This window comes from the organism of the source record quoted next, unplaced genomic scaffold (genome assembly GCF_019419815.1).
Source record: "Pyrus x bretschneideri cultivar Hongxiangsu unplaced genomic scaffold, Pyrus_bretschneideri_v1 Contig15, whole genome shotgun sequence".
NCBI lineage: Eukaryota > Viridiplantae > Streptophyta > Magnoliopsida > Rosales > Rosaceae > Pyrus > Pyrus x bretschneideri.
Window position 1 is genome coordinate 1,087,471 of NW_025999446.1, and position 17,379 is coordinate 1,104,849.

A 17,379-nucleotide genomic window follows, 5' to 3' on the forward strand; every position below is an offset into this window, starting at 1 on the left:
GGTAGAGCTGGCCCGGGATGTGTCGTGTGAGTTCCCAGAAACAAAACCGTGAGGGCGTAGTCAGGGCCCAAAGCGAACAATGTCGTGCTTCGGTGGTGGAGCGGGCCCGGGACTGGGATGTGACAATGAGTCTCAACATGATTACGTAGATTTCTTTTTTAATTGCTTAAGTGTTGTTACATGCTTGCTTTGATATTTTCAATCACTCAATTAAACTATCCATGTGCCTTGGTACTAGATCACCATTAGGATATTTAGAAAAATCATTGGATGCAATTTTGAACCAATATCACGTTAAAATTGGTTCTTATGATGGAGGATTGTAATTTCTCCTAAGGTAAATATCATACTCTTAGGGATTGCATGGTTTACCAAAAGGATTTTCACCAAGATTAATGAATCACGCATGTTTATATTTAATCCAAATGTCATGGATGAATTGCATGTAGTGGTATGCGTTTTAGTTTGAATGTCACAAGTAAAACTACACAAGGAAAAACCCAACCTTCAAAGTATGTGTGTTTTTGATTCCTTAAGCAATTGGAAGAGATACGTAGGAGTGTTGTTGGTAAAGGTTGAACTCCAGTGCCTTGTCAATCTAAGTTTCTTCAATCATTTACTTTATCTTGAGTTTCTACATTTACTTGTTTTGTTTAGTTGGATCACTATTTCTATAAGCCAATTCCCATTTTAGATATTTGTTTAAGTCATGTGCAGTAGGATTCAGTTTTGTCAAATTAGTGCAATTCTTAGAGTTAATTAAGTCAAATAATCCAAAAACTCATAAATTGTTTATGACAGTCCCTGAGGAGATCGACCTTTCTTGAACCATTCTATACTACAAAAACTTGTTCTCTTGCAAGAATTTTCTATGGCTTAACCCTTGTTTTACAGGTAGTAAAATCTCTATCACTGAAGACGGTGAAAATTTGCATCAACATAATTGAAAAAAACCCTAAACAATTCAGCCAATAAAAAATATATATCATTAATATTTGTGTTAGTTTTTTTCCTTCCACCAATCTGTTCAAACTTGAAGGCTTGGGCAATCAAGCCAAATTTTCACAATTAAAGTTAGCGGCAAACGGCAAGTATTTGGCGTTTTGGGATGAGGACAAGGGCTGAAAAGTTGGTTTCAATCACAGTTGGATTAGTCTTATCTTGCAATGTATTACGTATGTGTCTTTCTCTATCATTATCAATGGTGAAGCTCCTGGTTATTTCTATCCTTATATTTCAGTTTGTCTTCCCCCTCCCATCCCCTCGTCTTCCTCGTAAAACCCAGAAAAATAAAATAAAATAAAAAAATAAAAAAACCCAGATCCCGTCGACGGGAAGATGGGTGCGTGGAGAAGGTGGAGGATGGGTGCGAAAGAGGATGTGGAGAATGGATGAGAGTGGTGGATTTGGGGTTGGCAGGGGGTTAGGTTTTTTTTTTTTTGGGGGGGGGGGGGGTTTGGGGAGGGGTGGAACTGGTTGGGTTGGGTTTTCTTCTTCTTCTTCTTCTTTTTCTTTTTGGGTTGCAGGGGGTTGCGGGGGGAAGACAAATTGGATTTTTTTTTTTTTTGGGGGGGGGGGGGTGGTGGTGGTTTCAGGTGGGGGGAAGAAGATGAAGATAGGGAGAAAAGAGAGGAGGGGGGGAGGGACAAACGAGGGTTGTTTTTTTTTTGTTTTTTTTTTTATTTTAATATTTAAAAAATATTAAATATTTTTTTTTAGTTTTTAATATTATTTTAATGATTTTTTGATAAAAGGTGGGTTCCAAATCAAACCACGTCAGCATTTAACTGAAAAGTAAACGGCCAAGTAACGGAAGTTATAACATTGGACCAAATTCTAAAGATGAGGTATGATATTGTCAATTTTATAAGAAGAGGTATGAAAATGTTGTGACACCAATAGTTGAGGTAATTTTTTGTACTTTATCCAAAAATTAAAAGAAATCTTAGCACTTGGCAGAAAGCCATATTTACAAAACAACTATAAAATTCAGGACCTAACCTGCAATGCCTCCAAAAAAGGAGAAATTTTTCTTTTTGCTCGTAACACAAGTGGTATATCACGTTTTATTACATAAGTGGTGAAAAATTTTCTTTTTTATGTTAATAATTTTTTAATACAAAAATTTCATCACCAGTATAAAAACACGTATTACGGTTACATTTACAAATCTCTCCAAATAAACGCTTCACCAAGTCTGCCATAACTCTATACAAAAAACCAGAGCAATTACTTATCCAATAGGTTATTGAAGAAGATGAACTCTCAAAGCGTCAAACACATATCAGAGTGTTTTGTCAATCCACACCATGTCTCAGAGGAATCACAGCAGCTATTGTACTTGGCACCGACCGACCTCGTCATGCTCTCTGTCCACTATATCCAGAAAGGCCTCCTCTTTGCCAAACCTCCGGAAGCCATGGATCGCCGCCACAAGGCCGAGTTCGTCAATTCCCTTTTGGACAGGCTCAAGCACTCTCTCTCCCTCGCCCTTGTTCATTTTTACCCGCTCGCCGGCCGCCTCGCGACGAAGAAAGAAGAAAACCCACCTCTGTATTTGGTTTATGTAGATTGCAGCAACAGCCCCGGAGCCAGGTTCATCTATGCAACTCTGGATGCGTCGGTTTCGAACATTCTTTCACCAACTGACGTGCCCTTGGTGGTTCAGTCGTTTTTCGATCACGACAGAGCTGTTAACCACGACGGCCACACGGCGTCATTGCTGACGGTTCAGGTGACGGAGCTTGTGGACGGCATATTCATAGGGCTGTCCATGAATCACTGCCTTGGTGATGGGACTTCTTTCTGGCATTTCTTCAACACTTGGTCCGAGCTCTTTCAGGCAATAACACAAGGAGTGCATGACAATACCATCGTCCCCGGAATCTCCAGACCGCCTGTTCTCAAGCGGTGGTTTCCGGACGGTCACGGCCCAATCATCAGCCTCCCTTACACAAACCCAGATGAGTTCATCGGCAGATTCGAAGCTCCCGAACTCAGAGAGAGAATGTTCCACTTCTCCTCAGAATCCATAGCCAAACTCAAAGCAAAGGCCAACTCAGAGTCCAACGCCACCAAAATCTCATCTTTCCAGTCCCTCTCCGCCCTTCTATGGCGGTCCATCACCCGTGCACGGCGTCTTCCTTCGAATCAGTCAACCAGATGCGGGTATCCTCCAAAACTTCGAAAATCCTCGAAATTTCCATTTCTTACAATGCGATTCACATTAGATTTCCATATTTCTGTTTTTAGGTTGGCTGCGAATAGCAGAGCAAGACTAGACCCACCATTGTCCGGAGACTACTTCGGGAACTCGATTCACAGGATCATCTCAGAAGCCGTGGCGGCCGGTGAACTCCTCCAACACGGCCTCGGGTGGGCGGCGTGGAAGCTGCACGAGGCGGTGGTGAAGCTCGACGACAGGGAGATACGAGGATTCCTTGACGCCTGGCTGCAGTCACCGACGGTGTGCCTAATCGGCCAGTTTTTCGACCCGTACATGGTGATGATGGGCAGCTCGCCGAGGTTCAACATGTACGGCAACGAATTCGGAATGGGAAAGGCGGTGGCGCTGCGGAGCGGGTACGCAACTAAATTTGGCGGGAATGTTTCATCGTATGAAGGAAGGGAAAGGGGAAGCATAGACTTGGGGGTTTGTCTTCCTCCTGATGCAATGAGTGCTCTTGAATGTGATGAGGAGTTCATGGAATTTGCATCTGTACCACAATATTACTGATCATGTGCCAGCACCATTCGTTCCGCTCTGCATTCCTTAATTGGTTGTAGCTTTGTATTACAACGCATGGGGTTGAGCCGCTTGCATAAGTTCGGACTTATCACTGGTTAGTGTTAGACCAAGTCAATCTTATCCCAAACTAAGCTCCGCAACAAACTCTTCATAGGATAAGATTGCTAGGTCAGGTTTCAGTTTTGAATAATTCAAAGATAAGCTGTTGTGATTTTGTATTTTTGAATTCAAAGTTCTCCATGTAAATAGGGTATTCAAAACCCTACTTGTAATCTGAAAGTATTGTATAAATAGACTGCGACCCATCATTATATGGGTGTGCAACTAAAGCTGAAAACCCGAGTGCTCTAAGTTTTACATGGTATTGAGCCCTACAGTCTAACGACAAACGATCTAATTTTTTTTTCAACCCACTGTCGCTTCCATGGCTGACACCAACAACACCAACTCCACCACTCACATCAATCCTTCCCCCCTACCCGCTGCTCATTCCTCCATCACCTCTATGACTAGTGTGGTTAATATCAAACTTGACCGCTCGAATTATCCGCTTTGGCTTGCTCAGATTTTGCCTGTTTTCAAGAGCCGTGACCTGATGGGTTACGTTGATGGCTCCATTGTGTGTCCTCCTAAGAATTTGGCTGGCTCCACTGCCGTTAACCCAGCCTACATGACTTGGATTCAACATGATCAGATGATTCTCAGTTGGATCAATAGCTCTCTCACTGCTTCTGTTTTGTCAACAGTAGCAAGCAAACGCACGTGCCGTGCAACCTGGGAAGCATTGGAACAACGGTATGCGTCAACTTCCCAAAATCGTATATTGTTTCTGCGTACAGAACTGCTGCAGACGAAGAAGGGTGACCTCTCTGTAGCTGACTACTTGGATCGTATGAATGCGATCGCCGACAACCTTGCTTTGGCTGGACAACCAGTAAGTGATGATGAACTGGTTCAAATTATTTTAAATAATCTTGGTCCTGCGTTCGAGATGACTGTGAATGCAGCACAAGCTCGTGATACTCCAATCACTTATCTAACACTTGAAGCTCTTCTGCTGACCACGGAGAGACGGATGACGGAGCAAGCTGTGCCGACTGAAACTGCTCCGATCAATGCTTTTGTAGCATCACGAGGCCGTGGTGGTCGCTCTCGTGGCACTGGACGTGGAGGCTCTCCGTTCAATCGTGGTGGTGCCATCAACAATGGCAATCAATGAGGTGGCATTCCTCGCAACAACAACTATCAACGTGGTGGTGCGTCTGCAAGTAATGGTGACCGGTGTAACCTTTCTGGTGAACGCATCAAATGCCAAATTTGTGGCAAACCTGGCCATCCGGCTCTGGACTGTTACCAGCAGATGAATACAGTGTATGAAGGACGCATTCCCACCAATCGTCTTGCTGCCATGGCATCTTCTCAAGTGATGCCTACTAATGGAAATTGGCTTCTTGACACGGGTGCCAATGCTCATGTCACCCCAGACCTTCAGAATATTGCAAATCCAAAAGAATACACTGGTAATGAAAACATTGGTGGAGTAGGTAATGGTTCTCAACTTTCCATTGCACATTCTGGTTCGAATCAAATTTCAACTAAGTCTTGCTCATTTAACCTCCATGACATTTTACATTGTCCATCCGCATCCACTAATATCATTTCAGCACACAGATTCACCCTAGATAACCATTGCTACATACTAATATTTCCTTATTTCTTCCTTGTTAAGGACCTCAAAACACGGAAGACGTTTTTCCGCAGGAGATGTGAGAATGGATTGTATCCATTTCCTGGTGGCGGTGGATTGTCCAACTATCCTATTTCAGTGTGTGTCGGTGTTAGAGTCTCGCCTCAGAAATGGCATTTACGTCTTGGTCATCCTGCTTCGTCAATTATTAAATTTTTGATTGCAAATAACCAAGTACCATCATCTGGTACAAGTACTGTAACGTTTTGTGACTCTTGTCCATTAGGCAAAAGCACTAAACTTCCCTTTAGCAAGTCTGTGTCCGTGTCTTATTGTCCTTTAGAACTTTTGCATTCTGATGTTTGGAGTTCACCTATTATTTCTAATGAAGGTTTTCGTTATTACTTGTTGTTTGTGGATGACTACTCACGCTATTCGTGGATCTTTCCTATGAAAAATAAATCTGAAGTGTTTGGAATTTTTGTGACATTTAAAACCCATGTTGAAAAAATGTTTAACAAATCTATTAAAGCCCTTCAATGTGATGAAGGTGGTGAATACATGAGTCGCGCTTTCAAAACTTTTCTTGCTACACATGGGATTTCCCAACGTTTTTCGTGTCCAAAACATCCTGAACAAAATGGAATTGCCGAACGAAAGCATCGTCATATAGTTGAAACAAGTGTTACAATGCTTTCTCATGCTCATATGCCTCAAAAATTTTGGTTTGATGCATGTTTCACAGCTGTTTATATTATAAACAGGCTTCCAACAAAGGTTTTATTTAACGTGTCTCCCTATGAAAAATTGTTTCAAAAGAATCCAAAATATGAGGCATTTAAAGTGTTTGGTTCAAAATGTTTTCCATTGTTGACTCCTTATACACGGCATAAACTTCAACCAAAATCCAAACCATGTGTTTTCTTAGGATACTCACTGAATCATGAAGGATACAAGTGCTTGGACTTATCCACGAGACGCATTTACGTGTCTCACCATGTTTTATTTGATGAGGATTCCTTTCCTTTCAAGGAACTTGCATCTCCCAAGGAAGACGTCACTATCACAGGTATATCTTTTACCCCTAACTTGATTTTAACCACAACACCCTCACCCACCTTGGTACTTTCCATATCTTCACCCAATCTTGTCGAATCTCACCCTAGCCTCAACCACCAGCCTGAGTCAAACTTGGTGTCTAGTGACCAGCCGCATATCACGCCAACTTTTACTCCGCAACAAACTGTTTCAGATTTGGACCTTAATCCTAATGCACCTATCACTACCATCCCTAGTTTAAATAGGACACCTCAACCTAGTTCCACATTAGGTCCCACCCATGAGCAAGTCTTGGTTCACATTCCATCCGTGCAAAGTTCTCAGAATCCTTCTCCTTCATCAATTTTATCTACCACGTCATCTTCCATTCGAGAGACTCATCTCCCATTCGAGAGACTCATCTCCTCCACTCAATAACAACAAGGTCAAAATCTGGGATTCAAAAGCCAAATCCAAAATACGCTTTGCATGCAATCACTGACTCCACGTTTGTTGAGCCGTCTTGTTTTAGTCAGGCTATTAAATATCCAGAATGGAGGGCAGCAATGGCACAAGAGTTCAGTGCTTTGCAAAGGTGTGGAACGTGGACGCTTGTTCCTTATTGTCCTGGAATGAACCTGCTGCCAAACAAATGGGTGTTTAAAATCAAGCGACGTGCAGATGGTTCTCTTGAACGTCACAAGGCTCGACTTGTGGCTAATGGTTACCATCAGCAATCCGGAGTGGATTATAATGAAACATTTAGTCCAGTCGTGAAACACAGCACCATTCGGCTTGTTTTGAGTCTTGCCGTGTCGAAGAAGTGGACGGTGCGACAGTTGGATGTATAGAATGCATTCTTGCATGGCTATTTGGATGAGGATGTGTACATGAAACAGCCGCCTGGTTTTCTTGATCAACAATATCCTAATTATGTGTGTAAATTGCAGAGAAGTTTGTATGGATTAAAACAGGCTCCCAGAGCCTGGTTTCGACGATTCTCGAATTATCTGCTTCAACTTGGGTTTGAAGAATCATTATGTGATTATTCCTTGTTCGTGTTTAATCAACGAGGCATTTACTTGATCTTACTTATCTATGTGGATGACATTCTTCTTACAGGCAATAATGATAAACAAATGCAATGGTTGATAGAGAAGCTCGGCACTTTGTTTTCTATGAAGAACTTAGGTTCTTTAAGTTATTTTTTGGGTGTCGAGGTTACTTATTCTGGGGAGAATATGCATCTTACACAGTCCAAGTATGCGTTGGATCTGCTGGAGCGCATCAAGTTTACTGCTGTAAAACCAGTATCCACTCCTGTACCTGCGGGACAAAAGCTCAGTCAGTATGATGGTGAACCTTATTCTCATCCAGAACAATATCGAACGGTTGTTGGAGCGTTACAATACTTGACGATCACTAGACCCGATCTTTCTTATGCTGTGAACCAGGTTTGCCAGTTCATGCATATGCCTCGGACTACACATTGGATGGCGGTTAAGAGGATTTTGCGGTATTTAAAGGCCACACATGACCACGGTCTTGTCTACAAACCTGGTGATGTTCGGTTAAATGCTTTCTCTGATGCTGATTATGCGGGAAATCCGGACACACGTCATTCAACTGGTGGCTTCTGTATCTATTTGGGCACGAATTTGATTTCCTGGAGTTCGAAGAAACAGAAGACTGTCTCACGATCTAGCACAGAAGCTGAGTATAGGCAGCTTGCCTATACTGCAGCTGAGTTGTCATGGTTAGGAAGTTTGTTTCGAGATCTCCATCTCTATCTGCCACGGCCGCAGATATGGTGTGATAATGTTTCCTCCATTGCTTTGGCTTCCAATCCTGTTTTCCATGCACGGACGAAACACTTGGAAGTGGACTACCATTATGTACGAGAAAAGGTGGTGCGTGGACAGCTTTTGGTTCATTTTATTTGTTCCCAAGACCAGATTGCGGATTTGTTCACAAAGGGTCTCTCCTCTTCACGCTTCAACTTGTTAGTTTCCAAGCTTCCCGTCGTTGCTCGACCTGTCAGCTTGCGGGGGAATGTTAGACCGAGTCAATCTTATCCCAAACTAAGCTCCGCAACAAACTCTTCATAGGATAAGATTGCTAGGTCAGGTTTCAGTTTTGAATAATTCAAAGATAAGCTGTTGTGATTTTGTATTTTTGAATTCAAATTTCTCCATGTAAATAGGGTATTCAAAACCTTACTTGTAATCTGAAAGTATTGTATAAATAGACTGCGACCCATCATTATATGGGTGTGCAACTAAAGCTGAAAACCCGAGTGCTCTAAGTTTTACAGTTAGTACTAAGTAACCACGTTTACGGTACATGCGGTTATTTATTCAATAAAACTTAAGGACTTCTGTTGACCACTTATGCAATTACATGAGTATATACCTGTTCAACCCATAATTTATAAACGGGTTACGGTTACAACTGCGAATACCTGCTGATATAGAATTTTACCAAGGCATGATATATATACACACACACTAGCCTCTCCGCACGCTCTCACGCGCATGGGAGAGATATTTTTACATCATGGGCACTACGCGTCCTAAGGATGTGTTGCTTTAGATATTCTGAAGTGATTGTTTTAAGATATTCTTAAGTGATTATTTTGTAGATTGTATGTTTGTGTACATCATAACAATTTATTATTATTATTATTTGGAGAAATTAGAATCCCCTGCATTTTTTTTAAAGAAAAACTAACGAAAAGTCCAATAAAACTTCATTTTTAATAAAAAATCTTTTTTAAAGGTATAGTGAATAGTGACAGGTAAAGGTAAAAAAGTGGTTTTTCGTTAAAAGTGAACGGTACCATAAATGTTTTTGTTAAAACTCACTTTTTTTTTAATGCTTTCTAGATTAAACATTGGTTCTTTTTTAAAATTTGATTAAGAGGCTTTGACCAATTGCCACATCACATTTTTGTATTTTTTAAACTGAAAATTTGATATTACCCCTTGAAACTAAATTTTCCTCTACTAAAACCCATCTGCTTTTGTTTTTTTGAATAAAGCCCATTGACTAGCCTCCAATTAAACAAATTCTTTAATTAAGTTTGACTTTTCAAATTGTGTATTTTCGAATGCCTAAACTACCCCTATTAATACTTGGATACGGTTTTTGGATCAGTTACTTGTTATATCCATTTAATTAATTTTATATATTTTACAAAATAATTCATGCCATTCATTGTATATTCAATGTATTAACTTTCAAATTGTTATAACGTGCCAATTGAAAAATAATAATACTAATTTCATAATTTTGTGTGTTACATATATAAGTTAATTTACCTACGAACACAACAATAAACCTAAAACAGCTTCGGCTAATATTCCAATCCCTAATACACAAAACAAAAGCTATATGTTCCGCACAATTCTTACCTACAAAATAGTCTAATTTACCTATTACATCAAACCAAAATTTAAAGGGTCTAGTTTGCTTTCAAAATGGTCTAATTTACCTACATGATTTATGTGCATTAGATTAAAAGTTTATTCAATTGCCTACAAGCACAAACCCACAACATTCGAACACTATCTAATATCACTAATTTTTTTTTTTGGACTAGGTAAATTAATTTAAGTGTAGGTAAATTAGTATAATATTAATAAGTAGGTAAATTAATTTAAATGTAGGTAAATTAGTATAATATTTTATAAGTAGGTAAATTAATTTAAATGTTGGTAAATTAGTATAATATTTGTATGTAGGTAATTACATGATTCAAAATGCAGGTTTATTAGTATAATATTTTATAAGTAGGTAAATTAATTTGTATGTAGGTAATTACATAATTCAAACAATATTATTTTTTCCGTACAAGATTGTCTTTCTCTTTTAAATTTGGTAAATTAATTTATATATGTTGCTAATATTTATGATACAAGAAAGGTAAAATATCCATATGGATTTAATTGCTCATCATAATTAGGATGAGTAATAACATTTATTGACCAAATTAGGATTCTATGGCAGAAGTTGTAATTGTATTGTAATAGTTGGTCATATATTTGTCTACATGGTAGGCTATTTGAAATTTGGGTTTTATTTGAATGTTTAAATTTAGATGGGTTTTTATTTGGAAAATTGGAGTTTCAAGTGTCTATATCTAAAGAACCCTTTTTTAAATTACATATAATTAGTTTAAAGGCACCTTCACTTCATCTTGTAACTAATTGCCTACAATCTAGGAAATGTAATTTTCCCTTTTAAACTCCTACGATTTAATGACTGTAGTCTATAAAAAACAATTAATTAAAGTAATTTAAACTCCTACATTTTAATGACTCTTTCTATAAAAAATAAAAAATAAAAAATATTAAAATGTTAAAGTAGTTCCTCATTATTAGTAAAAAGTGTACCAAAACTTAAGGTTTGAAAACGGACCAAAAATTCAAATGTACAAAAAAAAATTTAATTTACCAAGAAACCAAATGTACTAAAATTTTAATTGTACCAAGAAGCCAAATGTACCAAAAATTCAAATATACCGTAAACCAAATCATCTTATAAGTAACCAAACGTACCGATATAATCAAACGTACCAATATAACCAAACGTACCTAACAACGACTTTTTTACATTTTATTTTAATTTACTAAAATAAATATTTTAATAAAAAATGAAAAAAAAAAATCTGAAATCATCATAGTAAGAGATGCATAAAAATAGGAAAAAAAAGGAGGGAATGCAGTAAAGAAATAACATGAATATCATTCTAATAAAATAAAATGAAATGCAATTAAACATCAAAATTGTAGAGAAAATATTCAATCAAATTTTCAAAAAGAATAAATGTTTAGTCTATGATATTTAAAAATGAGAGGTTTATATCAAAACTTCCCTTATTTTTTCAATAATTTCCTTATGATTTTTTTCTCTACAGTTGTGTTATAGCGATTATTATAACCATGCTTTGTCATTTTCACACATAGTCAAACCTTATTTTTCTCGGGTGCTATACGCCGCACAATTTTGAAAACATACAGTGGGGTAATTTCTTTGGTGGGATACAGAACCACTGTCGGGTTTTCTTTATCATGAATGTCCTAAAAATTTGTCTTTTTCTTTTACTTTGTGTAAAGTAATGATTTATACATTATTCATGCAATTGTCAATTAGCATGAGATTTTAGATGCAAATTCATAGTTAAAGTTCAGGAACAATAGTATGTAAATATAAATAAATAAGAGTAGAAAAAAACATTAATAACGCGTTTACTAATCCATAATCAAATTGAGAGGAATTGGATTGAGGGGGAATTGGATTGAAGAGAAATTGAAATGAAGTGGAATCAGAATCAGATTCGTGTTGAAGTTGTTTACTAAAACTGTCAGGAATCGGAGTAGGAATGACGTTGAGTCCATATAAGTTGTTTATTAATTCACTTCAATCGGAATGAAAACTAGATTGATTACTATATTGCCCTTACATAAATAAATTATTTTCATACTAATTAATTAAATTAAATTTTTAATTAAATTTATATAATAAAATTCATCTATATAAGCATATATAAATAGGTTTTATTTATTTATTAAAAGATGGCAAGAATGATGTTGAATCCATATAAGTTGTTTACTAATTCACTTCAATCGAAATGAAAACTAAGTTGATGACTAAATTGCCCTTACATAAATAAATTATTTTCATACTAATTAATTATATTAAATTCTTAATTAAATTTATATAATAAAATTATCTACATAAAAATATATAAATAGGTTTTTTTTATCTATTAAAAATGACATAATGAGTGTCAAATGAAGGACAATATTGAGATAATAAGAAACTAGTGAGGGCATAATAGGAATAAAAGACCCATTCCCGATTCCCTTATCCTCAGGGAATTCAAATACCTCACAAAACCAGAGAATCCCGTTCCTCCAATTTTAGGAATTGGATTCCTTGTTTTGTGTGGGCTCCACCACTTTTTTTATTCCTTAATATTTAGTAAACACCGGAATACTTCGTAATCGGAATTCAATTCCCTTTCCTTCCGATTACCCTTACGTAAATGTACCATAAGTATTGGTAACAAAACACAAAACAACTTAAATGTTAAAATATAAAGCAAACATAACAATATTTACATTATTTAGAATACACATAAATATATATTCACTATCTCATTTTAATGGTACAGGGAGTTCATAAATTTGAAGTAAATCACTATGTTATTGTCATGTTTCCTGCAGGAAATCGTAAGCACCTAACCAATTGCAGCTATTCATTACCATGACTTCAGTAATAGGAAAAATAGAACAATGAGAAGGTAACTATGCACTAAAGAGCCACGTGTGTGTTAGTTGTTTTCCTTCTCGTACGACAACCTAAAAATAAAATACAACATACATTTATAAATAAAAGAAAATGAAACATACAGTTACAAAAGTACGTTCGAAGGGGTTAGTTAAAAATAAAGGTAAAAATACAACTAAAGCAAGAGATTTAGGGACACGTAGCAGACGTGATTAAAAAAGATCTATAACGTTTGGAGATGGACCAGACCGAAGTTTTGCATTTGCTCGAGTCACCAGAGGCTCTAAAGGCGAAGGTTGCAGAGGCCATGGATGTTTTGAGGAATGTTGCCCAACAGCAGGCTAACAGCAGCGCTGATCAACTAGCTTCATTAACTCTTGAATTACAACCTTGCCTCTTGAATGTGGTGAGCAGCATCTGGTGATGTTTTCTCGTAACATGGAGAGACTGGTAGAAGATATCGTTTGGAGTTTGAGTTATCGTAGTTTTTTGGAAATTGGAACTTAAGACTTAATTTTGTTAACTACATTGAAATATTTGAGAATCGAATAAAATGGAGGAGTAACTGAGAAAGATGAACTAGAGAGAATTTAGAGAGAAATATGAGATTTGTATATTGACTTCAAAGAATGAAGATTACACACTCTGTTTTTATACTAGAAAGCCTAATAACTCTAACCAAATACTAACAAACTTGCTAACTGTATTGCTAACTGTATTGCTGACTTGTACCCTTATTACCCCCCCCCAATCTCAACTGGGGAAACCCAGTTTGAGATTGGAAGAATTGAGACATGGTAGCGCTGAAATTGTAGACTTGGGAAAACCACCATTGGATTGATACCCAAACATCTGTCCATATGTAGCACTTTGACTAGAGTCACCACTTTGGATTAGCCTGCTGCAAACAAGAAAGCACCCTATCCTCATCCTTAGTTTCTTCACACAACCATACGACAGAGAGTAAGTGCATAGGCAATTAAGAACCGCACATAGGCAAATAAAGACTGCAAGAGCTAGACTTTTGCTAAGACAAGTAGCTCCGCATCCTTGTCTTCGTTGCAGGAAAAATCCCACCTTTCGAGCTCGAAAGGAGCTGCAATGAATATCAATTTATGTGCCTTGTCCATTCCCATCCTTGAGTGGCCATAGGCAGACACCCATCTCAATAGAGACCAATTGCATTTGAACCCACATGACGTTGCATGAAGGAAGATGAGCCTAACTGCAACTTTTCCTAGTGACTTAAACTCGGTGAGGCGTGTTACCCACAAAGCCTATCATCTTATGCCAAAAAATACTCAAACCTTATCGCTGAAGCTTCTAGCTTTCCCAAAGCCCTGAATCAAACAAGTGTACCCCATGACCACCTTGTAGCTGTTGACCAAAAGCCTATGTCTGTCAGTCCAAATTTCTTCCATTGCCTTACAGATAAAGACACCATGTATTCCTCTGCCTCTATCGGGAGTTTTACACAAGAACAACCTTCTATAAAGTAGTTGTAGCACACCCTCATGCCGGTATAACAACTTCTTACGGGATTACCTTTCGTGGGATTTACCGTCAACAATCTTATTCAACATTGGCTTCGGCCTTTAATATTTACAAAAACAGAAAATTAACAAACTATAGTGTGGCATCGGCCTTAACTATAGCACCACGGTATCGCCCTTTGTGGATTTTACTAGAAACAACTTCTTTGAACAATGCATCGGCCTTCACAATTTCAACAACAGAAAATCAACATCTATGTAGGATTACCCTTCGTGGGATTTATCTACTCATAAAACGGGATTACCCTTCGTGGGATTTACCGTCAACAACTTCTTCCAACTTTATCTCTTCAAGAAACATACAATCGGACTTCTAGTAGATACATGCTACAACTAAGCTGGTTAGACTCTGAAATTATAGGCTGAGATAAGCTCCTGAACAATTCCTACCCAATGAAGAGACAGCAGAAATTCAAGGACTTATGGTACATAATCTTGAAACTAAGTCCCATTTAGAACAAATTATGATAGCAACAGCTGCATTATCAAAACCATGAGTAACTTCACCAGCAGGACAGCAAGAATCACCCAATTGAGAGTAAAATCCACAAACCATCAACAAAATACTTATTCTGACAGTACTGAACCCCAATATCAGAAAACAACATGAAACTCAGAAAAGATGATCGAAAATGAGATGATTTCATGCCTTAATTTGGATGAAAACAATAGATTGTCACATCCCAGAAGTAATCGCACTAAGAAATCATTCCAATTTTTCAAAGAATTCAGAGAAAGTGACTGGAAACATAACCTTCACAAAAATCTTGAGCTGTCATTTTGTCGAACATGTGGACTGCACAATTATTATTTTTTTCTTTAACTTTCCTCCACACCAGAAAACCGAGCACTGATCAAAGTGGCAGAAATAGAGCTCAAATAGTGATCTGCGAACTCCACCAAGAGGAAAGAAATAGAACCAAGAAACCAACAAATCACTCTTGACATTTCGTCGAACATATAATGTGCAAGAATGCACTAGACAACTGCTTCCAATTCACCACTTCATCTTGAAACCCAGAGGAAAAACCCAGAAACAATTCAACTCTTGAAAAACCCAGAAATAATTGAATTCTTGAAAAGTCGAAGACGATGAAGATCCGATCCAGATGATTTAGAGCCTCGAAAGTAGTCAATATCTCATTGCATCAACAGTACGAACCCATAACCACAAAGTAGAAGAAATAGAGAATTGAACTATGAATACGGAAGCATAAACGATCAAATACGCGGAAACGATAGAAAGTAATGAAAAAAAAAAAAAAATGAGAGGAGGAATCGACCACCAAGATCCATGGCGTGAGCCTTAGTGGCTCTGATACCATGTTAACTACATTGAAATATTTGAGAATCGAATAAAATGGAGGAGTAACTGAGAAAGATGAACTAGAGAGAATTTAGAGAGAAATATGAGATTTGTATATTGACTTCAAAGAATGAAGATTACACACTCTGTTTTTATACTAGAAAGCCTAATAACTCTAACCAAATACTAACAAACTTGCTAACTGTATTGCTGACTTGTACCCTTATTAAATTTCTTCGTTTTTCTTGCGTTTTTGTGTTTTCGGGTTGTGTAGGATTTTCACTATTGTTACATTTATTTGGCTTGCTTCATGACTTTGGTTAGTGACTAGACATTGTTTTGTTTAATTGCTTTAGACAATTTAAATTTCCCTCTTAAATTCCTTTAACATTAGTTGTCGTGTCTGAAATCTCCACTCTGATCGGCTTAATCATCGACTAGTTTTTACGGTGACCCCCGTATTCTGGTAGAGTTCTATATAATGTTCAACTTGTTGCCTATGTCAACACCCCGAAATGATGAATGTCTGAAAGTGTCGAAAAACGCATCTCGGGGTGCTATGTGTGGCCACATTTATGTTTCAGAGGAATCGAAACAGCCCTTCTACCTGTATCCATCGGATTTCTGCAACTTTCTTGGCAACATACCCACCTAATTTATGCCAACCCTCCAGAATCCATGGCTTCTCAGAAGGCTGATTTTATAAATTCTCTGCTGGTGGTGGTCCGGAGAAGCTCTAGACCTGTTGGTGTCCACGTTCCTTCACCAACCGATGTGCCACTGCTGGTTCAATCGTTTTTCGTTCATGAGAAAGCAGTCCATGGCGATGGTCAAACGACGCATTTAGTGACGATTCACATCTTTCAAGCACAAGGAAATGAGAAAACTACACCCAATATTTTCACAACCACCTGCCCTCGAGCGCTGGTTTCCGGACGTTTATGGCCCAATTTTTAACCTGCCTTGTGCAGATATGAAGATCATGGCCAGACACGAGGGTCCGCAACTAAGAGAGAGTTTTCCACTTCTCTTCAGAATTCGCAGCAAACTCAAAGCCAAGGCAAATGCAAATTATTCTTCTAGTCCCAACACAATCTCCTCGTTCCAGTCCTTGCCTGCACTGGTCTGGAGGTGCATTATACAAACATGTAATGCAACTCCAGGCCAAGTAACCACTTGTGTGGTGGGTTCCAATAAGAGACCAAAACCAGAGCTACCCTTGTCCCAACATTATTTTGGAAAATTTGTCAGTGCCTCAAGGGGGTTAGCACAGTAGGGGAACTAGTGCATGAGCATGGCATTGAATGAGCTCCCCGGAAGTTGCATGAGGCAGTGGTGAACCACAATGATACGGCGATACTGCGACGTATAGATACATGGCTGCAGTCTCCTACCGCCTACCAATTTGGACAGTGATGAGTCAATATTATATTATATATTTCACCCTATTCTAAGTATAATTTGGTAATTATTTTGGTAGAATGTTGATACTTTGCTTTATATTCTCAACGTAGGACATTAGACTTCCTCTGGAGCAAAACATGACCAAACGGACGAATTTTGAAGTGATTCAAATTGGAGGACATTCGTGTGTTCCTTAGCTTGTTCGTGTCAAAATCTCAGCAATTTCTACCAAGCGGTTATTTTCTGAAGATTAAATGAAAGAGCAGTGCGCGATGCTGGAAATTGACGTTTATGGGTTTAAACTGCATTTTTGGAGCCCAAGATGACCTCAGATGGGTTCGTGGCCTTC

The 17,379-nt window shown here is 38.1% G+C and overlaps 1 protein-coding gene across 1 annotated transcript; it reads left to right on the plus strand.

Moving 5' to 3' along the window:
• Nucleotides 1-1,840: 1,840 nt before the first annotated feature.
• LOC125475478 (uncharacterized acetyltransferase At3g50280-like) lies at nt 1,841-4,061 on the plus strand. The gene is made up of 2 exons (XM_048580235.1): nt 1,841-3,168; nt 3,253-4,061. Exons 1-2 carry the CDS (start codon nt 2,258-2,260, stop codon nt 3,734-3,736), a joined length of 1,395 nt encoding a protein of 464 aa, XP_048436192.1. The 5' UTR covers nt 1,841-2,257; the 3' UTR covers nt 3,737-4,061.
• The last annotated feature ends 13,318 nt before the right edge of the window (nt 4,062-17,379 follow it).

Bases quoted from the DNA above. Each gene is read 5' to 3' on its own strand.
- LOC125475478 (XM_048580235.1), top strand. From the start codon at position 2,258: ATGAACTCTCAAAGCGTCAAACACATATCAGAGTGTTTTGTCAATCCA. The intron at 3,169-3,252 runs GTATCCTCCAAA...TTCTGTTTTTAG, and splicing joins AATCAGTCAACCAGATGCGG to GTTGGCTGCGAATAGCAGAG.